The sequence below is a fragment of the Chaetodon auriga genome, chromosome 8 (assembly GCF_051107435.1).
Source record: "Chaetodon auriga isolate fChaAug3 chromosome 8, fChaAug3.hap1, whole genome shotgun sequence".
In the NCBI taxonomy this organism is placed as follows: Eukaryota; Metazoa; Chordata; class Actinopteri; order Chaetodontiformes; family Chaetodontidae; genus Chaetodon; species Chaetodon auriga.
In genome coordinates, this window is record NC_135081.1 from 21,998,872 (window position 1) to 22,022,170 (window position 23,299).

At 41.9% G+C, this 23,299-nt stretch overlaps 1 protein-coding gene across 1 annotated transcript in view; it reads right to left on the bottom strand.

The window, feature by feature from the left end:
- The window catches only part of gabbr1a (gamma-aminobutyric acid (GABA) B receptor, 1a), a 66,220-nt gene extending 43,106 nt beyond the window's left edge, over positions 1 to 23,114 (bottom strand). The window contains exons 1-7 of the mRNA XM_076736947.1: positions 22,715 to 23,114; positions 19,828 to 19,914; positions 19,486 to 19,550; positions 17,182 to 17,320; positions 14,085 to 14,270; positions 11,997 to 12,014; positions 4,387 to 4,547 (exon numbers count right to left, since the gene is read on the bottom strand). Coding sequence (XP_076593062.1) covers positions 4,387 to 4,547; positions 11,997 to 12,014; positions 14,085 to 14,270; positions 17,182 to 17,320; positions 19,486 to 19,550; positions 19,828 to 19,906 — 648 coding nt within the window. The 5' untranslated portion in view covers positions 19,907 to 19,914; positions 22,715 to 23,114. The remainder of the gene's footprint in view (positions 1 to 4,386; positions 4,548 to 11,996; positions 12,015 to 14,084; positions 14,271 to 17,181; positions 17,321 to 19,485; positions 19,551 to 19,827; positions 19,915 to 22,714) is intronic.
- Positions 23,115 to 23,299: the final 185 nt, after the last annotated feature.

Sequence of the window (23,299 nt, forward strand, 5' to 3'; positions counted from 1 at the left end):
AGATCACTTCCCCCTCTCTGGTGTTCCTGGTGTAAAATCCCTTTTGCCTTTTCCTCTTAAAAGAAATTGTTGTGTTGTGTTGGTGTGAGGGAGATGCAGAGTGACGCACAGGCCGTTTTAAATACTCTCTTTCCCGAAGGTTGTTTGTGTTCTCTGTCACTGTGGCTGTGGGCTGGCTGCATGCTGAGAAGAAGCTTGTTAGCTTTCTGGTGTTACAGTGTTTTAACTATATCCTGATGAGTGGAATTTCATCGCCTACGCTGATTATCTTAGAATTATTTCATCAATCTATCATTGCCAACCAACATCAGAGCTTTTCATAACAGCTTGCTTTCATATGTTTTTCATATTACTTGAGTAGAAATTAGAGAAGAGTGCAGATTCTGAGCTCGAAGGGGTTATTTTACATTTTATATCAAGACAAAGAGCTACTATCCTTCTACTTGGTTAAATCAATGTTATTTTGCTACATAGTATCTTGCTGTTAGATACAAATAGTTTACAATGTTTGAAATGTTTTAATTCATGTTGGGGGGGGGTGGAATTGGAATCAAAGTAGGATGCCAAACGTAAATAAAGGTATAGAAGCCAGCTTGGCTGCAGAGCTTCAAATTGAAAAAAGACAAATTACATTTGAATGTTTGCTGGGAAAATATAATGGCATGCATTAGTGAGAGAATCTGCTTCACTTGGTGCTAAATCAATGCCAAACCGGATCAATAGTGGACAAACACATCTAAAAAGCATTAAAATCACTCATTCATCAAACACATCTAAAAAGCATTAAAATCGCTCATTCATTACACATAAAATAAGTCTGCCTTGGATTTCCAATGTCAGAATGCGCTTTAGCTTGCAAGATTGTGGAACAGGCTGCTCAAATAAATTTCAGTGAAATTAAATCTAACCTCCTAGGACCTGGCATCCACATGCGCACATCACATTTTCGGTTGTCTAGACCACAATACTAAATTTTGCTCTACAAATTTAAAACGAATGTCCTAATATGTGGACATGATTTTTCTCAGAAACAACATCATGCAAAAAGATATTTTTTTTGTTTTTACACTCATCACGTCCCAATCGGCCCAAACAGCAAAGAAAAATTAAAAATGCATGCCAAGCAAGAGTTTGGGTCTTAGGAGGTTAAAGACATTTTGCTATTAAATTAAAACCTTTAGTGGTTAATGAAAGAGCAAACAGAGGAGCTTGAAAAATTCTGTTGCCTTCCAGTTATTGAGGGTGAATCATGAAGCGGGTCTATTCTCTAACACAACCGCAAAACAGCATCAGACGCCATAGATGAACCTTGCGTTCATTCAAGTGTTTCTGCGAGCGTAAGAAATGAAACCTGTGGTAACAACATGGAGCAGTGAGAGGTGAAAAAGCACACCGTCTCCCTTATGAAAAAAAAAAAAATAGAGAAAACAGGGGTGTTGGCAGGTATGCAATAAAGGCTGAGGAATCTCCGCTATTCTTGGAGGTCTGTCTTCTACAACCCTCTGGGGTCATCGCCATTTCCACTTTCATTTCCAGCTCTCCTTGGCTCATGAGAGCGCCAGGTTTGACGGCCTCCAGTGTGTGCGTACACAGCCATAAAAACGCACTCGTACGGCTCCACATACACACACATGTGACACAGCAGCAGCACCACCTCTGTCGCTGGCCTTGGTGCTGAAATTCCCCGAGCCAATATCGCACTGACGTTAACGTGCCAATGTGGCCTTTCCAATCAGTCAAAGCCAGCTCGCGAGAAACTCTGAAAGAAACCGAAGGCTCCCTGGGCTGGGAAGAATGGGAGAAGATACTGGCTCGTCATATTACATTCTCTAATTACACTCCAGATTGAATAATATAAAAAGAGTGTGAAGAGGGGATAAGATAAGGGCCTGTGGGACAGCCTATGTATTGAATCTCAAAGCGTGCTCGGCTACATCTCCTAATTTCCTCATAATTACGTCTGGCACCCCACTCCGGGCTTGTATGCCAGTGGACATGCATGAGGACCAGTGATGAATACTGGTTATGCCACAGTGGATGAAAAATTGTTCCATGGCTGCCAATTAAAATAAAGGGCGGAAGTGAGGGAAGCACCTTGTTTCACCATTTCTCCGTTTCTCCACTGTCTCACTCCATCACTGTTAATAATTGATCAAAGTTTGCAGTCTCGGCTTTGATATATCCATGGCAACGGCCTGCGCAGAGAGTGTGTGTCTGTACGTACTGTGTGTGTGTGTGTGTGTGTGTGTGTGCGCGCGCCCGTGTGTGTAGATCTCAGAAGGCTGTAAATAGTCTGATGCTGTCGCCAGAATAGCCAGAGAAACAAGCCGTTCTGCTACCACAGGGTATCTGCATCCATTAAAAGGACAGGCTGGGATTAAGTGTTGAGCTTCATGAATATTGTATGATGTTGAACAAGCTGAGGACATCGCTTGATACTCCCAATCCTAATGGTCACAGACTGGCGTGTGCGTGCCTGTGTGTGTATGTTTAGGCACCTGTTTGCCAACTTTAATGCACATCTCGTATTCAACGCTGCTGTTCGGCTTTAAAGACGCAATAAAAGTTGCTCATCATGATAAATTCAGGTCAAGAGTGTCTGCCCGCATAATTACGCTTCTCCAGCCTTGATCTTGAGATGCAAGCAAACAAAGGGTCAGTTACGCCCTTGTCCTAATCTCACAGTTAAACAGAGAGTTCACAAGCCGGAGATTTGTTCTCTGACCAAACAAGAATGAGGTGTGAGTCGTAATAATTGGATGTAAATATGATAGCCAATTAATCCCAGTCTTATAATTGCTTTTCTGAATCTCGGAGGGTAAGATCCTCATTGCTATTCCATCCAGGTGAAAAATGTTTGCAATCAGAAGGTGAAAACCTTATTCCAAACATACTATACCCACAGCAGGAGCAATAAAATCCCCCCTCTTGACTTAATTCAAGGAATTAACCGGCGTCATTCAGACAATGTTATACCAGCCTCTGAGCTCTTCTATTCAAAGGATCTGCATCTATTTCTCGAGCCCGAGGCGCCAGCGTCTCCTGAAGCACGAGGAGTGATGTTTTCCAATCCCTATGAAATCTGTTCATGCAATTGCTTTATCTTTATGTTTATGGCAGCTACATCTGCAGCTGCCTGCTTCACTACACTTGTAATCAGAGGATGCGCACGCACACGGACACACATTTGATCTGTTTAGCGTTTGATTGCAGAGAACAAGGTGTATGCGTAACAGAATGTGAATAAGCCTGCACTGTACTATGGGCTCTGCATACATCCAGCATATGAATTTGCACACATATTTTCACAGAGCTGAAACCTTATTTGTTTCTGTGGTTTGCTTCAAGAGTAACTGTGTTGCCATGCCAACTCTCCCTCTCTCTCTCTCTCTCTCTCTCTCTCACACACACACACACTCATACACGAGCGTGCGCGCGCGCATGCACGCACACACACTCGCTCTCTCTCCCTGCTATTCTGTTTAACAGGATTCCAATGCAGAGCCGCGTTCACCAATCAGAATAAAGCTCGTAGCAAATTTCTAACCAGTCCCAGTGCAGTTAACTGTTTGGTGCCTCGGCCACTCTCCAGGCATCTGTCCTGCAGCATGATTGATAATAACCCTCAGGAGGGGGGGTTGGGGGGGGGGGCAGTAATTGTTTTCATGCGTCTCCCCTCATCCCCTTGCTGAGAAAAATGGTTCTTTTTTGGGGGAAAGAAACTTTAAGAATAACAATTAGGATGCAAATAGAACATTTTTTACTACTATAAATAATGCGCTTTTTGATGAAGTCAGTGTAGTGGGTGGTAAACTGGGGCAGCGAAGGGAAATGAAAGCAGTCGGGGGGGCGGATATTGGATTTATAGTGGTTGATAATGCTGACATTTTAAAATACCACCATGATTAATGATTGATGAGCAACAAGCAGGAGGTGTGTTTGTTCATTTAGCAGAGAATCGCTCTATACATGGCATGGCAGCCCCCTTTGTTAAGCAGAGCGAGGACTTGAGGGTTACTTATCAGCGGGGTGACCTTTTCCGAAAGCGCCTCTTTGAGATCTGTGACTTGGGAAAAGGCAGGTGTTCCCAAAAAGGCAGCCTGTCCTGTTGTCATGGCAAAGTAAAATGGACTACACCTGCTTCGACTCTCGAGGAAACCAGGGTGGAAAACAACATGAGCGCCGTAAAAGTCAGAAAACATCGCTCGATGCTGGAGGAGGCATCAACATTAAACACAACTGTGATGACAAATGATGACAGGGACTCAACAGGGTCAGTTCCTCCTCGTGCTAACTGCAGAGACAGATCGTTTGGTCCCTCAGTGGCTGACACCACACATCACTTTAAGTGCGTACCTCCTCTGACTCTCCTCCACATGCACTCACCATGCTGTCGTAGTGGATGAGCTCCAGCTCGTAGTCGGGCAGGATGTCGCTCCTGTTGTTCACCAGGTCCAGGGCCATCTGAGCGGAGGGCATGCACGCCTGACCGCCCGGCCAGCCTCCGCTCATGGGGAACAGCGCTCCGATGTACAGCTTCTTCTTGCCTGCGGACGGCCGTGGACACAGGAGGAGAAAGACGATGAGAGATACCCGGAGGACCGTGGGATGCCCGCGGGTTGCACGAGCTACCCGCGCTGGACTTCTGCACATTACCGGCATGGTTCAAGGTGAGTTGAACCGGAGCGAGTTGGCCTCGGTGCTGCAGCGGAGGCGAGCCGGGCCACTCTTATTTTACGTCCGAATTTTGCAACCAAAATTGAAGTGAACTCAACACGTGTCCGGCTCCTTCAGGCAGTTCGTAGTGTGTGCTGAGCTTTGCAGGGACTGAGCAACCCAACCATTTACTTTTAATTGCAAGTGTTTAGCGGATGGACTAAATAATTTAGTCATCGTATAATTTAGCATAATGCATGGTTAATTATACATGGCGTGCTGGATACTTTCGGGACAAAGTCACACACAGTTCAGTCAGCCTTGACTTCGCAGCGATCATGTGAGGACACGGCGCCGCTCGCCGAAGGATGCTCATCGGTCAAGTTTTAAAACGAGCCTCGATCCTGCAGTCCAACTCATTTCTATGCAATTCCACACATTTGGCGTGACTAAACTAAACTAAACGCGTCGCTTTGTGCTTGCAGTCAATCATCGTCGTTGGACAGCGCGTCCCTCGCTCACGACTTGCGCGCAGAAAAAAAAAAAAAAAAAAAAAAAAAATGCAGGACGCGCGTATGAGAGGGTCCGCGCAGAGCACGTCAACCGGGTCAAATGAGTGAGGATTGGGAGCCGCAGCTAAAAAAAAAAAAAAAAAAAAAAAAAAAAGAACTGGAGTGTGAACTGAGAGATGAAGCAGCGGAAATAGCAGGCTACATCTCCCCCTTCAACGCAGCCGTATTCCAGCAGATGAAACGATTTGCCGCGGAAAAGCGAGGCGCGCCAGAGCTCTGCGACTGATCCACTGCAGCACCGGCTGGCTGAGTGTGAGAGAGAGGAGAGAGAGGGGGGGAGAGTGAGCCAGGACTGATCTGAAATGTATGCTGAGAGAGAGGGAGAGAGAGAGAGAGAGAGAGAGAGAGGGAGAGAGAGATGGAGAGGCAGAGAGTGGTTGGGAGGGGGCTCTGGGCAAAATCCTCCTCAAAGATTTTCTAATGAGTTACACGCTGAGCTTAACTTAAACAGCACATCCTTTGCACAAGAGTCCCACACAACCTCAGTTTGTCACATTTCCTTCCTCGCATTTGGCCTCTCACTCCCACCAACTCGCTGCAGCTGCTGGCTGACACTGCTGGCTTGCGCATCCGGGATCAATTTCTGATCAATATATCAGTACAAGAGGGTAAATAATGGCCTTACATGCGTTAGGGGCCAATTTAGAAATAAATACCAGAGAGTCCAATTTAGTTCTCTCCAATTAAACATGGCATTTGTCTTTTGCAGGTCAAGGCAGGGCTGGTTGAAATAGCGGAAATGAATGTCACAACATCAATGATGAAGGATTTTCTGGTATTGATTGGCATCATGATTTGACAGCTAACATGAAATAATCAAGCTGATGTTGAAAGCAGTGATGTAATGCATGAATCTGTTCCGCTGTTCTTAATATATTATGTTTCTCAACTCCTCACAAAAGTTAAATAACTCGTTTGCTATTAGTTTTCAGTTAATACAAAACCATGTGATCATACATTTTCACAATTCAATTCCAATAAAAGATGATCAACAATATTAAACGATGGATCAACATGAAAACTGGGTCTTTTTTTAAATGTCTGGGTTACAGACAGCTCATTTAAATGATTGCATTTTTATGAGTATTTCATTATTAATTAATATTAATAATGAAATTAATACAAATATTATTTCATTAATTGTTGAGTCTATTAAGTGTCAGAAAATAATGAGAAGCACAAGCTGGTGTCTTTAAAAAGGTTGATCAGTCCAAAATCTAAATATTCAGTTTACAAGTATGAGAAAGAAAAAACATAAATCGTCAAAATTAAGAAGCTCAAACTCAATCATGTTTGGCATTTTTGAAAATCAACTCAAACAAACGAGCTCTGCGAGGCGGTGCTTTGAGGAAAACGCTAACGTCAGCGTGCTAACATGCTCACACTGACAATGCAGATATAACATTTAGTATGTTAGCATGCTAATGCTAATTAGCAATAAACCCAACGTGCACCAGGGTCTGATGGGAAAGGCATTAATTCCGCAGGTATTTTTCATAAACGTTACGGGGATGTCTACACCAATCCAACCAATGGTTGAATAATAAATAAATATCAACCTGCTGGTGGCGCTAGAGGAAAACTCAGAATCATCAAAATTAAGAGGATTCAACCTCTGAGGACCATGAATGTCTTCACTGAATTTCAAGCCAAACCAGTGTTTTCAGACATGTTAGCCTGGACCCACGGACTGTCCTCAGCAGAGCCAAAGCTGTGCTCTCTGAAAACACTGATTCCACTCTTAGGACCTGCACGATCAGCTCTAGTTATTTCAATGCTGCTGGAACAACGTTTGCATGTAACCTCGACATCTGAAAAACTTTCAGTCTCAGCCAGATTTTGCCTGGTTTCAACCTCGATGCTGCTTGACCTGCAAATCAATAACTCCATGCTTATAGGGCTCGCACACAAGAGCCGTGAGATACTCTGCTCCGTAACCACCTCTGCTAATCCATAGACCATTTCATTTCTGCCTCCCCTCCACGGCCAAGTCTATGAAATGATACAGAAGCAGCTTTGAGAAATCAGCAAAAATTGTGGCCGGCGGTATCAATCATGGCTGATTTTATTTGCTTTCATTTCGATGGAAGCAGTGATGTATTTAGCGTTAGATGAGGGAGAGACCGGCCTCCCTGCACACCTGTTTGAGCCCTCTGCCCACATCCAGTGCAGCCTCTACAGTGTCTGTAACGCTGACACACAAAGACCCTCTGAAACATAAACATGTACACACACAGAATCACCCACAATGGCCTTTAAGCCTTTATAGTTAAAGCTGAACGCTCATTTAGCTGCTTTTCATCTGCGTCCTTCTCTGAAATGAACTCTCGACGTTGTTGAAGATGCATCTGCCGACATCATTTGATATGGAATCATTTGAGGAACGTTCCAGCTAAAGGTTAACGACATGTTATCTTTGAGGAAAACAGAAGGTCACTGCGGTGCCAGCAATACTTTTTGCTGTTTTCAGTGCAGCCTATTTGGATTATTGACTACGTTTTTACTCCATTTTAAGCCCATGCTGTTGCAATTCCTGTGTAAGCGCTCTAATTGCAATGTAATGTTAGTGTTAAAGTTCCTCTTTGAAAATTACTTATTGCAGCGATTGTGAAGAAGACCATTATTTCTCCAGTCTAAATTAAAATCCCTCTGTAGTTAGGCGATGGAATATGACTATTATATAACCCTGGTTCATTACCCAAATCTCATTATCTGGATATCTCCATGTAGCAGAGAGCTATTCAGATCCAGCTGCTAACAAGCCCTCACAGGCTGAGGTGAGTGAGTGATCATCTGCTGGCATTTGCCTTCCACTTCCACCTCCTCTTCCTCGCCGCCACCCTGTGACCCATCCAACGCACATCAATTATTCAGCCATGAACTTTATGTGCTGTTTCGCTCCATAAGCCTGCAGCCAACACAGGCAAGACGCACCAGCATCGGGTAGTACAGTGTTAACAACCCTCATTGTGGCAAATGCCACATTCAGAGAAGACATTAGTTGTGGTAAAGCCTGGAAAAGATGCAATGGAGACGTGAGCGCTGTAACATGTTGCTGAGCTGCTTTAATGAGGGCCTTGCACTGTATATTTGCGCGTCTGCAGTTTGCACACTGGGCATCCTTCAGGATAATGGCCTGTTTCTCTCTTGGCAGATGTGTTAGTGGGGAAAAAAAAAAACTATTTTGAATGTTCCCTTTTTAACACAATCGCCAGATTATGTTCTCCTCCACCTGCAGAGCCCATTTTATTCAGGGCGCAATCCAAATCATTGTGAAAAGGCTCTGACAAAATATACTGTGTAAAAATCAATCAGACTGTTTCAGTTCCCAAGACGCTGATATTTTGTAGACGTAAGGTTTTTCCACAGTGCTGACAGTACAAGTCATATTCTTTGTGCAGAGATCAGACTTTGCTCAAAGAGTATTTCAAAGTCCATTCTTTGCGTCTGCTTAACTTTTAGCACCAGGCGGTGAAAACTCAAGCCTCAATTTCGACATCACGATTACAGGATTATTGGAATGACGATTTATAGCAGCATAAATGTTGTACAGCATTGTTAGAAAAATCCAGTTCATCATGCAGTAAAAACCTCTAACTTCAATACAGTATCATCATTACATAATTTGTCCAGCAGCAGCAGCAGCAGCAGCAGCAGCACACTACGCACCACCTTGTTTCCAGCACTCTGCAGCAACGCACTTATTACAGTAATATATCACGCCTGAGGATCAGGGTGGAGGGGAGTTAAGAATAATAAGTTCATTGTTCAACTGTAAATATCCTGTCACGAGGGCATAACTTTGCAGCTACATTTGGTACCCAATGTTTTATTATTATGAATATAACTATGAAAGAGGAATACCTTCTCCCGTATCAGTATCAGTGAATCAGTATTCATCAGCTTTAAAAATCCATTACTGCCATGTGCCCGGCTGGAGTTCCCATTCCCATCAGGTGAGGAGCGTGGATACATTTTTCTTTTTAATTTGCAGCTTAACTTTTTGGGGCTACCCCAGCTCTCACAGCAGCTGCTCTTAAAGTGCTAACAGATTGCCTGGTCGTATGTTTTGACATCATGTGATACTCTACAGATAGCACACAAAGCAAGTTTAAAATCCCAATGACACGAACCGTCTTTGAAAGGATGAGGCTGGCAATATTTCCTCTTATTTTCTTGTCCAGCTACACTAATACTAGTATTGTCTGTGTTGCCGGAGCCTGACATAGTTTATCCTTTGTGCCATAGAGCTCCATTGTTGTCAACAAAACAATTAAATGAATGAGCCTTCATGTGCCTTGATGATGATAAACACACTAGTTTATAGTTGCAGCTGCTGCAGTAAACACTCACTGATTCACCGCTGAAATGAGCCTCCCCACAAATGCAGTTTTTATGCCTGTTTGAGTAATATTTGCCAATAATTAAATTAAATAACTATCAAAAACAAAACTTTGGGGCCACATGTCCATCCATAAAAGGTGCTGGGTAACATCTGCACAGAAAGACAAAAGCATACTTGCATACTTTTATCACATTGGCAATTATTTGATTTACTTGACAGGCGCATGATGTTTTGACTGATGTTTGGTTTGAAAGAAATATAAGAAAAATTTGATTTAATGCCTGTTAGCGCTGCTATGCGCAAAAATACAATAATCTGCAAAGATTAAATAGATTATTAAATTGAATCATCTAAAAATATAACATACACAGAGTACATGTACATATACAGATGTTTATATGCACACATACATACAGATGTGTTAGCTTGTTATGCCCTGGTTGTCTGCTGCTGTCTTTGTATTCACTGTGCACCCTCAGTTTTGTTATACTGTACTTGGAGAAAACAGAAACTAGAGATGTAATCCAACTGAATTTGCACACACACACACACACACACACACACACACACACACACACACACACACACAGGGTAGAGCAGACACAGACAGGAGCAGGGTATTAACCTTTCTCCCGCTGAGGAGGCAGTAAGTGGGTGGTGATGGCACATGGAGTGGAGAGAGAGAGCACAGCCAGAAGGAGGTCAGTATTGTGACTGTAGATGGAAATTTCTATTTGAGGAAACACTGTTCTCTGCTGCTTTGTTAATTATGTGTTTGTCAAGTCTGTCCGTGACATTTGGAAAGTTTTTATCAGCAACTTATGGGATTACTTGCGTAAAATTATATATCAAGTTTAGTGCTGCTGATAGTGTGTGCGCACGCCAGTGTGTGTCTGTGTGTGTGTGTGTGTGAGAGAGAGAGAGAGAGTGAGAACAGTGTTTGGCTTATGAGAAGCTAGAATAGGCCTATGCCTAATTCATTAGAGTAACACTGCAGCGTTGTGAGCCTTCCAAGGATCGTAGCGAGCGTATGATTCAATATCTGGCCAATTCCTAATGTGGTGACATAACTGTGCAAGAGGGTGAGCCATCCTGCAACAGTAACAAGTGTATTCATCATCGTTGCCAGGGATCAAATAAAATGGCTGTACTAGTACTTGTTTTGTTTTGTTTTGTTTTGTTTTGTTTTTTTGGGGGGGGGCTTGACCCTTTATTTTTTCAGGCAAGGATGGATTCACACATTAGTTCGTTTTCAGAAATGACCTCCTGCAAGCTCATGCATTTTTACCCTCACAGCAATAAGACCCACAGTTTTGCAGAAGCTGGCTAACTGAGCAGAATATTCCACACCTGCTCATATTTAGACCTGCATGGTGACAAACCCACAGCGGCTCTTCCTATGAGAATAACCCTCGCCTTGTCAAAATCCCTCACAGTCTTAGCAGAGGGCAGAGGCAGAGCAAAATTGATTAGCAAGAATGTAATAAGAATAGAAGAATTATTATTAAAACTTTGGAATTGAAATTAACTTAAGACATAAAGGGGTTAGTTTGCTGAGATGAAAATGCTACCTTACTAATGATTCTATGAGCAAATTAAATAGTCTTAATCTTCTCTTTCAGTGCTTTGATTCATAAAAGGAGGATTAATACTCAGGAATAGAAAAATAATGTTCCTCACGCTATCGGCTGTCAGCCCTGTGTGTGTGTGTGTGTGTGTGTGTGTGTGTGTGTGTGTGTGTGTGTGTGTTGTAATATTAGATATGAAAACTAATTTCTAAGTTTACAACTTTAAATATGAGTTAAAACTATAATCTTGTTTCTCACTGCTGAAAAATGTTTAATTGGACGAATTGTTCCCAGAAGAAATGTCCTTTTCTCCGAGAAGTCAGATTTTCCCGGCTGGTGTGGGGACTTGAACTTTCTGTTACAGTTCACGTTCAGGCTGCTGCTGCCCTCTTGTGGCCACAGGGCACACTGCATCAGCAGCACAGTATGCTGAGCCTTATATGAAGCAGAATTCAATTAAAAGATAAAAATCAATGTATGCACAGTTGCATAGAAAAAGGCAAGTTTAATGGTCTCCCTGAAGACGAAAGACTGTTAGATGAGACTGATCTAAGTGAGATATTCCACGTTTTATTATTACTAATTCTATGATGATTTAATGGCGACGCTCTTGGGTGCAACGTCTTTCGTTTCTGATTTGTTTTTTCTGGGTGATCATTTTTAAAAAGGCTTCAACGCTTGTTTGTGGCTGATTTTATTCACTGAGCTTGAGAGACAGAAGACAAAGTTCTTGTAATTTTATATGGAGGAAGTTCATGTCTCACAAATGTTTTACTACAGCCACTCTATGTTTACATATCACATAAATCCATGTAAGCTGGGCACTATGTGATAATTAGAATGACAAACTCCTACCTGTGTAGTTTCTGTCATCTTTGGCAGGCAAACACAAAAAGAGGGGAAAAGAGCATTTGATTAAAAAACACAGTTCAGGTGGAAACAGAAGAGTTAACTAGAATAAATGCATCACTCTGCTGTGGGATTAGAAAACAACAGCATGATTAAAAATCCTGATGTCTTTCAAATATTATTGAATTATTATTCACCTTTACAATATGTAATCTGTAAAGATTTGGTGCAGTAAAGCTCAAAATTCAAACATTTCCCTCCACTAGATGGCAGTGACACAACATTGTAGTGATCCTGAGACATGCACAACTCAACTTTATTTATATAGCACTTTAAAAACAGCCACAGCTGAAACAAAGTGCTGTACATAAATAGACAAAACAATATAAAAACAATAAAATATGGAAAATAAAACAGGAATAAACACTAAAATGAATGTTTTGTTGTTTTTAGAAACAATCAAAAACAATAAAACAATAAGTAAAAGCAAGCCATAAAACACTAAGAGCAGAGTTAGATACTGAGCAGGAGCTGTCTTAGATATTATGTAATCCTATCATAGTTTACAGGAATTACATAAAAATAGATAGAGAAACTATTAAATCTCATATAGTTATAGAAACCAAAGAAACTCTTATACAAACAACACAGGAAATTTAAACCTTCTCAGTGCACAATACAAGTAATTATTTACAAAGACGAGTGAGCCATCAAGCGTTAACACGTCTTCTAGGTTTTTAACTATTATACAATAATTAACCTACTTTCAGTTTCAGTCCAACGGTGCTGATAATTCCCTCTTTCATCCATTTTAATACTGTCATTCCCATAGCAACTTTGGCGGTTGCCATGCCAACTCATCTGATAACCAGCTGGCAATCTCGTATCTTTCAGTTCTTTGTTTGATCCGTGTTTTTTGTTTTGTAAATCGTCATTTATTTTCACTAATTTGGACAAATCTCTTCAGAAAGTAGACGTGCCAACGGTTGTAACCGAGAACACTCTTCCCTCATCTCATAATACTCACAGAGTATTGATCCTGTGCACAGGTGAGCGTATGGGGCATCAGGCTGTCACTTGTTTGCTTTACCTGCCTGAGCCAAAGGTACAGACTGCCCTCTATGGATTACACCCTGATTGGCTGGATCATTAATTGCCTAGCAACTGTGCCTCAGCATTGGCAGAGCAGGTGTTTGTAATAATCTGTCATCTTTAAAGCCTTATGTTCCCATTTTTTGTGGGGCAGGCGACAAACGCTAAGTGAGCCACATTTAAGTGATGAAATGGCACAGGATGTGTTCCTTTAATGTGATTACAATGTACATTTCTGCCAATAAGGAATTAATTATTTAGATAAATTTACTCGGGCAGCAACTAACGGTCATCAAGAGATTAATCTGATGACTATGAAATATCACATTATAGTTAAAAATGCGTGTAATAGTTATGAGAGGCCAAGGTACTGGGTTTTAATTGCTTGTTTTATCTCATCAACTCAAAGACATTCAGTTTAGTATCACATCAAAGGAAAGCATGTAATCATCATATTTGAGAAGGTGGAAACGTGGAAAAATTGACATAATAATTGAAGGAATTAATTATCAAAATAGTTGCAGATTGTTAAACTATTAATGGATTAATCCTTTCAACTCTAAACCGTAAATCTTTAAATATCTGTACACACATCTTTTTCCTCATCTCTTCTGATGCGTTAAACTAGAAAGTGAGTAAATTGTATGATGATTCTCATAAAACTAAATCACCAGTATCACTTTCTGAAGCATCTTAATGTTTGAATAGTTTTCTTTACTTATTATGATGGATAATATTAATTCATATCACAAACATTTTGCAGAGGTGGTCACTGTTTTATGGATATTTGCTCTCCCTGATTGTGCACTGAATTCTCTTTGCTAGCATTGCTACCCTTCGACTGGCTGCAGTGCTAATGTAAAATTAATTACTGTGCTGTTAGCCTGCCGAATCTCCCTCGAGACAGGAAAAGGCGTCCCACCATACAACGATGTCTTAATTCTACTGTAATTTGAAGCTTAATGAAAAATCTCAGTTAGTCAGACTGGCTTCGACACTCACAGAGGCAGGTGGGCTTAGGCACGTCCCACTTGCCCAGTTTAGTGCAATGGCTGATGTTTCTGCCCTCCAGGATGAATCCGGCGTGGCAGCTGTAATGGAGCACTGTCCCCTCCACTGGGGGTCCGGGTGGCTTCACCGTCACCCGGCCGTTCTCCAGGGAAGTCCACACCCGCGGGCATAGCAACACTGGGGACGAGACGGACCACAAAAGAGTGAACAAACATTTCTCAGAGGCAAACGTGCTTTGGGAAGGAAAGGAAATGGTGTTGGTGCACAGGTTAGCTAACTGGCTAGCCAGCTAACAAGCTAACATTGTGTGGCCACATGAGGGCAACAGAACAAGCTGTACACAAAACTCTGACATATTATCACCTGATAAGCTTTCATTCTCCTATTCACAGCACATTTACAGAGCATTCATTTGAAGTTCAGTTTCTAGGCACTTGAGCTGCTAAATGCTCAAGCGTTCACCAGCTAGCTGCTAGTTTTGTCGCCAGGTTCGGTGGATTTATCAGAACTTTTTTGCTAGAAGCAACTTCCTGTTGCAAGTGGAAACAAGGAAGATAACAGCATTAAGGCTGAATCAAAAAGTAGAAACAAAGCAAGAAGCTGAAAAACGCTAAACCGCCTGCTCGAGCTGAGAAGTACACCTGCACTGCTTTCTGTTGCCTCAAATAACAAACTAAAGCCATACTTATCACAAAAATGAACACCTGAACATACAGCATTATCAGAACTACCTAAAATGTCAGAAACCATCTTTGGTAAAAATTTATTTTGCATACGCTTCAATTTTTGTAGTCAGTGTGTGTCCTTATCCCTCTGCAATGTAATTTCATGGTGAATGAAAACTCAAATGGTTCACACCATGAGAAAATTGACATCATCCCCTGCAAATGGATCTCTTGGACGTGGTACAACATGCTGTAATACTCATACTGTTACTTGACTCAGTTGCAGCCATTCACGAGCCGCTAACTAAGTGAAATTTCATTATTTCAGCCTTGTTAGAGTTGTAGTTGTTGGTTACATAGTCTTGTCAAATTTACATAAGCTTTGGGGAGAAAACAAGCTTTACTGAAGGATAACGAGACTAAAAGCTAGCAGCTCTGTAGTGTACCCTAGTGTTTTGAGCTAAATGCTAACACAGCTAACATGCCCTATGTTTACCATAGTTTAGCATGTTAGCATGTCAAGTACAGCTAAAGGTGATGGGAATGTTATTAGTTTTTCCACGTATGTGCCATCATCACAAGTTATCTATGAAAGATTAGCGCTGTTAGCAAAGCAATCACAAACTCCAGCCTCAGTTACTAAGGCAATATGTTAAAAATGGAGGAGATTAAGTCTGCACCCTGAGCAGCTCTACACATACATTTAACTCAGATCCAAAACAGGCTAAATATAATAAATACGATGCAGTGAGAAAGTTACTGTGATGTAACTTCAACTGCCCTACAAGCCTCTTTAATCCAACTAAATATGAGTTAGTTACCAGTCAGAAATATATTAGGCTACACTTTAGCCCACATTTGTATTAGCTTGCCTCAGTGTAGTTAAACAGTTGTGCTCTTGCTTTGAATTCCTGACAAAATGGCCAAGCTCTTGAATATAATTTGTTTAGCTGCCGAGTTTGTTGAATCTTCCTCCCAGCATGTGAGCACATAATAAAACTCCAATCTGCACATTGCAGCTTGCGCTCTTACATAAGCCAGAGAAAACAAAAAAGAGAACGTCCTCCTGGGAAAAACAAATTCCACTGATGTTAAATGTGAACTGAAAGAACAAAAACAGAGATATAACAGGGATTTGATTGGATTGCTGGCCTTATTCTGAGTATTTGCAGAGGCACTGTAGATGTGATCTGAGAAGAAATTACATTCAGGCCCTCACCGCCCGATAAGAACAGTTTGGTTTGCAAGCAAAGTTTGCAGCAACAACACAGTTAAAACATGTAGAAGCAGGAACGCATCTTAAATCTAAAAATATATGACAAATTCAATATCACAGATACCGCATTAATATGTATGAGATAAACAATTCTTTAATTATACTCTAGATATAAGCTGCTCAAAGCAATACCCAGCACACATCAGAGGTGAGTTATATTTATTCATTTATAAAGCCCTTCATTAGGCACACATATCTAAGAGTTTGCAGACAAAAAAAAGCTAATCAGCAACACAGAGGATACAGCACAATAACGAACCTATTCATAGATCAGACACAAAGTGTTTTACAAGCTCTGGGTGGTGACGTATTACCTGTACAGCAAGACAAAATAATCCCAGCTCAAAGGTCCACTTATTAGCTTTTTTGAAGCTTTAAACAGCATTGTGCAGTCTTCATCAGTAAATGGCTCCGTGGTCCTATATGAGGAGCCCTGCTCACTGCTCATGGATGTCACTGACTCCCAGTCCATGTGGTGACCTCTTTTGGTGTTAATTTTGTTCATATCAGGGACCGTACGGTGCATTTGAAAGCTCCAGAGAAGCTAGTTAGTGAACCTTTGAGCTGAGATTATTTTGTCACCCATGCTGTTCCCAAGGTCAAGACATAAAATTCAACCAAAAGATTTTGGGAACATCCTTTCCATGTCGACTGCTTTTTGATTGATCAAATAGTTTGCTAAAGTCAGTAATGTTCCTTTAGAAGTTTTACTTTATTTGTTTCTAGGGACCAAAGGAAATCAGATATTGCAGATTCTAAAAGAGGTAATGCAGGAAAACACAACAATAAAAGGCTGTGGTTTGATTTCATGTAAGCTCCATTTAAGATTGCATCACATCACTGTGTATTTTCATGTTAGTCTTATTAGATGATAAAAGTGACTCCAATCCCAGTTCTTAAAAGAGTGAGAGTGAAGGTTGCACAGTATTTCACACTTTCCTGAGTGTGTAGTGTAAACGGGGAAGGCGGTAATGTGCTGTCACAACGACTGAGATTTCATTTTATTGTAACTGTGGCTTTATTTTGAAGTTGATTCAGCAGACAGAATGCGCAAGAATTGTGTAGAAGAGGGAAATCTGTGATAAGATAAGGAAAGTGTAGACGATAGGATAGAAAGAGGATGAGAAGTAGGCCAAAAAGGTCTTACAACATCTGCTGTGCTGCGCCATGTCCGTCCATGTGCCGTTGGGTAAACATTTCCTGACCTTGGGTCCCACGATCACCCGGTTTCCTCTGCAGATGTACTCTATCTCATAATCCACAGGCAGGATCTGCACACTGCGGATCTGTAACAGAAACATGGGCGGAGAGACAGTCATTAAAGTGTGATTGATGCTCCCTCTCACCAGATTTTCTCATTCACTTAGGGACCCTCTTCATTCTGTCTCAGTGCAGTAGACTGGTAGCATATGGCTGGGACAATGAAGCTCTAAGAGGAGGCTGTGGCAATGCTGTCTGAACTGATATACTGTCACACTCTGAATTCCACCTTCTCTCTTCTTTCATGTTGTGTGTGTGTACATCCAGAGCCATTTGAATGGCTCAGTTTTGGAGGTTTTCTTACACTTTGAAACTGCATCAGTCTTTCTTTGATTCGATTTTTGCTGCAGTACAGAATTCAATAGAATCGTTTGAGCTTTAAAGCCCCCCTCCACTCCAGAAATGTATTTTGCTTCTTGTTACTTCACCTGGATGTTTGACCTTCAGTGTGCAGAATGGTGTGTCTGCAGAGTTTGGCACCAGAAGACTGTTTTTATTTATCTGCAGAAGTGGGAAAGTTCTCACCTCAAATCTCAGTTTAATATGTGCACCTTAGGGCTATGATTTTGCTGCATCACGACTAATTAGGAAGCCAGCCAATCATGGTTCAATATCCACCTTACACAAGTGCAGTGTGGACACTGGAAACCTCCAGTGCACAAATGCTGAGAATGGACTTTTCAGTGAAGTAGGAGATTTCCTGCGTCCAGTCGTGAAACTTCTGAAAAATATCGGTATATTCAGAGATTCTAGGGATTGCAAGTCTCACTCATTTGCCATTGGGTGACTCAGTATGAAGCCAAACATTGTTCAAACCCACAGAACTTTATTTTAAACTCTAACAGTTCCTAAAAGCTTTCCACGCATGCCAAATATATCAGGCTAAATGTGGAAAATTATGCATACATAATATTTATAGATCATTTACATTTGATGCAGTGGTGCAGCCATATATCTAAGGTATCGGCGTAGGTGGAATAAGATCATTTTTAAAGCTAATTAAAGGAAAAACTGTTAAGTGTTAAGAGTTTGACAAAGAATCTTCATTCAAAGCCCACTTGCTAGCTTTTTGTGGCACTTCATCAGAGGAGTGAAGCTGAGCAAATTACACATGTTGATGATGAAGACCGTGGCATGCGGTTAAAAGTTCAGGAAAAAGATTATAATTGAATTTCCAAGCTCAAGGCTTTCACTCTCAATGTGCATTAAGCAGATTAAAAAAGAATGCAGATGCCAAGATATCTGGATTTAACGTCCAAAATATGGGTCATGCTACAAAATGTCTCAATCCTACATTTCCCATAATGCAGCCTGATTGTATCTCTTCATTAATCTGTCTATGTCTGGAAACATTTCTTTCAATCTCTGTGCGTGCTCTTTAATTTCAAACTCACTATGAATCCTTGTTCATATTTTAATGATTCTCTTGTTGTCTCACTGTGAATCCTTTAACATATCTGCTTTATTGATGGTTCACAGCTTAATGGAAAGATCACAGGGAGATCTGGGTGTGACGTGACAAAGGTCAAAGGTTGCAGCTGATCCCGTGACATGGCTTTGGTAAGCACACGAGCCGTCTGAGTCAGGAGATTGCTCTGTCGCCACTCATTGTGTATAACATGTCAACATGTAATAAAATGTTACTTTAATTAACACAATAGGTCAACATTTTGGGAAATACACTTAACTGCTTTCTTGCAGAGAGTTAGATGGGAAGATTGTTAGCTTAGCTTAGCATAAAGACTGGAAACGAGGGGAAACAGCTAGCCTGGCTAGTAAGCAGATTTTGTTACCTCTAGACAGAGCCAGGCTAGCTGTTTCCCCCCATTTCCACTGTTTCTGCTAAGCTAACCGATTGCTGGCTGCAGCTTCATATTTAGTGCAAACATGAGATGATACCAATCCTTTCGAGTGAGTGAGAAAGCAAATATGCATATTTCCAAAAATGTCAAACTATAAACCCTAACTATACTAATATAATAATAATAACTATGAATAATAATACATGAAAATAACTCCATTTGACTGATGGTGTAAAAATAATTAGCTGATATTGTGACAACTAAAGGTATTCTCTATTTACAAAATTAGCTAATATTATTACTATTCTATCATTAGCTAAAATATCGCACATCATTTAGAGATTTAGATGCTGACTTCAGATTCAGTGCAGTAACGTCATTCCCTGTACCTGTTCTTGTGTCAGGCCTCTGTAGCGGATCCCCCCATCCCTGGGAGGCCGGATGATGGCACAGCCTGAGAAAATGAGATGAGGAAGAAGAATGAAGGAAGACGGATGACAAGAACAGAGAGGGAAAGCTCTGTCTCCAGATAATGTAGATATATCACAGCACCATGATGTATTGTCAGTTTAACTGATGCCTTCCATGCTGCACAAATTAGAGTGCTTCATTCAGGTCACTTAGCAGTCTCTGCAGAGTTACTTCTGTCCATTAATGTGTACAATAAACACACACTCACAGCAAACACACAGATTACCGCACATATTCAGTCACAAACACACAGAAATTACCTCCAGCTGATGAATTATGTATGGGCACAACAAGAGATGGAAGAGCATAGAGAATAATCAGAAAGAATAGCCGTGCCATCTCTGGATCTGAAAGAGAAGGAAGAGGGAGAGAGGTTTTAAAAGAAAGTCGGGAAGTGTGACGGAGAAATGGAGGGTTTTGGAGAGAGACAGAAGAGGAAACAAGAGACAAGAGGAAAATGGTTACTGAGAAAATAATCTTACAGTATTAATGCTACACGCTCAGTCCTCAGATACAGTCATTTTCGGTTCGCTGCCTGTCCTTCTAAAAGGGATGCAGCAACTTTTTGCCAAAAAAACCTCCCTTTTCAGCCTGCCTGACTGTGCACAGAGAGGATGAGCTGCAAGATGAGTCCACTTTTCTCTCCCTGCTTCTATTTGTATTTACAGTGCAGACAGCCCATGCTCAGCTGAGAGCCAGCTTGGCTTAATTTCAAAGGCCCTGTATACAAGGCTTCAGCTGAGGTTTTGATGGCTGATATTTTTGCAAAGTGGCTGCCCATGGAAACATTTCACACCAAGGCACGACTCAATAGACTTCAGAGTTTTCTTCATGTCAGGGTAGAAAAATATCTGCAACAGCTTGTAATGGATGGTAACAAAAGCTCTCCACTGCACAGCAGAAAGGTGTTTTTAGGTGTGTTGACAGCTTTTTGAGGCATAATGGCCAACCTTGCCTATTCATTGGCAAGGAAACTCTGGAATACATTAAAAGAGGACTCTACCGATTGAGCATTGCACTCCAGTAACCTTGTCGGACTCAATGGACAGCTTCGTAGAACAATGATTAAATCGCACCAGAACCAGAGATATCGTCTTGTTAATTGCATGCATTCGTCTTCACTGTCAAACACTCTGTGCCTAAATTACCCACAATGCAACTCGAACGTGGACAGTTCAGTGGGAGATTCTGGTGTATCCTGCTTTTAACCACTAATGTAGCCTGGAGCAGAGGTGAACAGCTACAGATGTCTAATAAGCTCACTTCCTTCTAACTCTGGATTCAAAGATTTTTCCCATTTTTAAAGTTGGCCTTCTGCCCCGACTGACGCTGACTCAAGTGGCATCACTTGAGACAATTTATCAGACTTTGCACAGCTCCCTCTGGAGCCACAAAAAGGCTTTATACAACTTCTTTCAGATATGCAGTCGCACTCCAGCTGTAAACAGACTTTGATGTGTAAATAATAAATAATATCAAGAAATAACAAATACAGCAAACTATTAAATTAACTTAACGCTGCTATCCGTCACTCTGACTGTCGATTGCGCAGCCGTCATGAGTACAGAGTGGGTGTGTTATGCTAACCAGCAAAAAGTCAAAAGACCATTGAGTCCCGTGAGGCACAGCGACTGCAGAGCTGGCAGGAAGGGAAACACTAACGCACACACACACGTACACAACTGACTGTATGAATGATGAAAACACTATATATAGCTGTTCATTTGCAGTTTTGAATAATAAATGTTGCTTTATGAGGCTGTCACACATGCAAAAACATAAATACACCCATACACTCTCGCACTTAACAAGGCAGTAAGGGGGTGGAGGGTGCATGTGGTGAAGTGGGTGGGGGGTGGGGGGGTCTAACAAAGCAAAGCACCAGTGAGGGAGACAGATGGCAGCGAGGCTTGCTTGTGGAAGACAGACAAACTCTGCTGGATACTTCATTAGCATTATCCAGTGTATTTTTAGAGTTCACTGACAAGAAGCATGCAGGAGGTAGACACCATCAGAGTGTGTGTGTTGGTGTGTGTGCATGCATGTGTGTGTTGGCACCGTACAGTGTGTGCTTTTGTCCTGTGTGGGAAGGAGGGGAGGGGAGGCAGCAGAGAGAAAAGGGGGAGAAAGAAGGACAGCCCAGCAGGAATCATTAATATCAGCGATCACACACCGAGCCAGATAAAAGCAAACTGTGTGAGTGTGTGTAGCACAGATGAGGCAACCCAACCAGCACCAAGCCAGCTCTCTCCATCAGCGCTGTGGCTCCAGTACCACTGAACAGACAGCAGGAGGGGGGGGGGGGACGTCCACTAGCCTCAAGCTTTAAATGCAATTAAGGCTTCAGCGCCACGGACAGCGCCTCCACTGCCCCAAACCGCTGCAGCCTTGTGAAACACCGCGTTACAAAACACCTACAGCCCATCCACATTCACTTCCAACTCTAATGTCACTGTTGCACAGACACTGCCCACTTCCTTGTGTGTGAATAATGCCGGAAACTGCAATGGAAAGGGACGATCCGCTCCATTTCAGCGGCGAAGCTCACGCTTGACGTTGAGAAGCACGGAGTGGCTATTTTCCAAGCCGTGAGCTGGTCCACACGGGGTACATGCACACAGACTCAGATGCTGTATTTTCTGCATGGCTGAGCATGAACTATTGAGACGTGAGGGTCACAGTAAGGGTGCCACCAACCGTATGCTGCCGGTAGTTACTTGTCGGCTGTTGACAAGGGAATCCGTGATGGCCTGTAGAGGAAGGCCGACCATATTAACAAGCCCGTACAGTCCCCATATGAGTGGATCTCCAAAGTAGCGTCTGGAATAACATGACATCTGCCTAAACCGGCTGCATGTGGTTTAAAAGGGTGTGAAATATCCCGTTATCGTCTCTTTTTAAAGCGTAAAAAGGCAAATGCTGACAGGATGGTGGTGGTTTATTGCCAGAGGGAACTCAAAACAAATCTGGCCTGTGCCCATCGAAAATGTATGGCCCTTGCATACAAAATGAAGAACGAATTGGCATCTGTCTAGTTTATCTCCACGGGAAATGGAGCATTTTGTGGATGAATGTGGTCTAATATTGCGACCCACAGTAATAGTAGCATCTAGCCCCCTGAAGCAAAGCTGTAGCATGTGTACTTACTATTAGTTGATGCGCTCAGTCAAGATAACAGTGCGTCCTCCGGATGGGACCCGCCAGGGAAAGCCCAGTGTCGGATTATTTGGTAGAAATATGTATCTTTGCAACGGTTTTTATGGCTATAATAATATGGCTATAAATGTGCAATCTGCTCCGTTCGTAAACAGAATGTTACAAAAACAAAACGCATCTTATTCGGGTTTCCTCTATGTATTGCAGTTACGGATGGCAAAGGTAAGAAATGACAAAAACCCATAGAAAAAAATATACATGTACTATATACAAACGCATCCCCATAAACGACGAAACACCGATTCACCACACTCCCCTCCTTTTTTTCTCTCCCCCTCTACGATCTTGAGCTAATTCACGACGTCATGATGGAGACGCACCGTGCGTAACAGTCCCTCTCTCACGCATTTATCCGTGTTTTCTCCCCCTCCCCTCCCTCCTTGGCAAGATGAAACGCGCTAAGGTCTGGGCCCACAAAAGCAAAATATCATAATGAATCTTACGAGGAGGATTTGGGTTTATGATAAGCTCGCGGATTTATCTCCGTGAATAATTATATCACGGCAGGAAGACTAG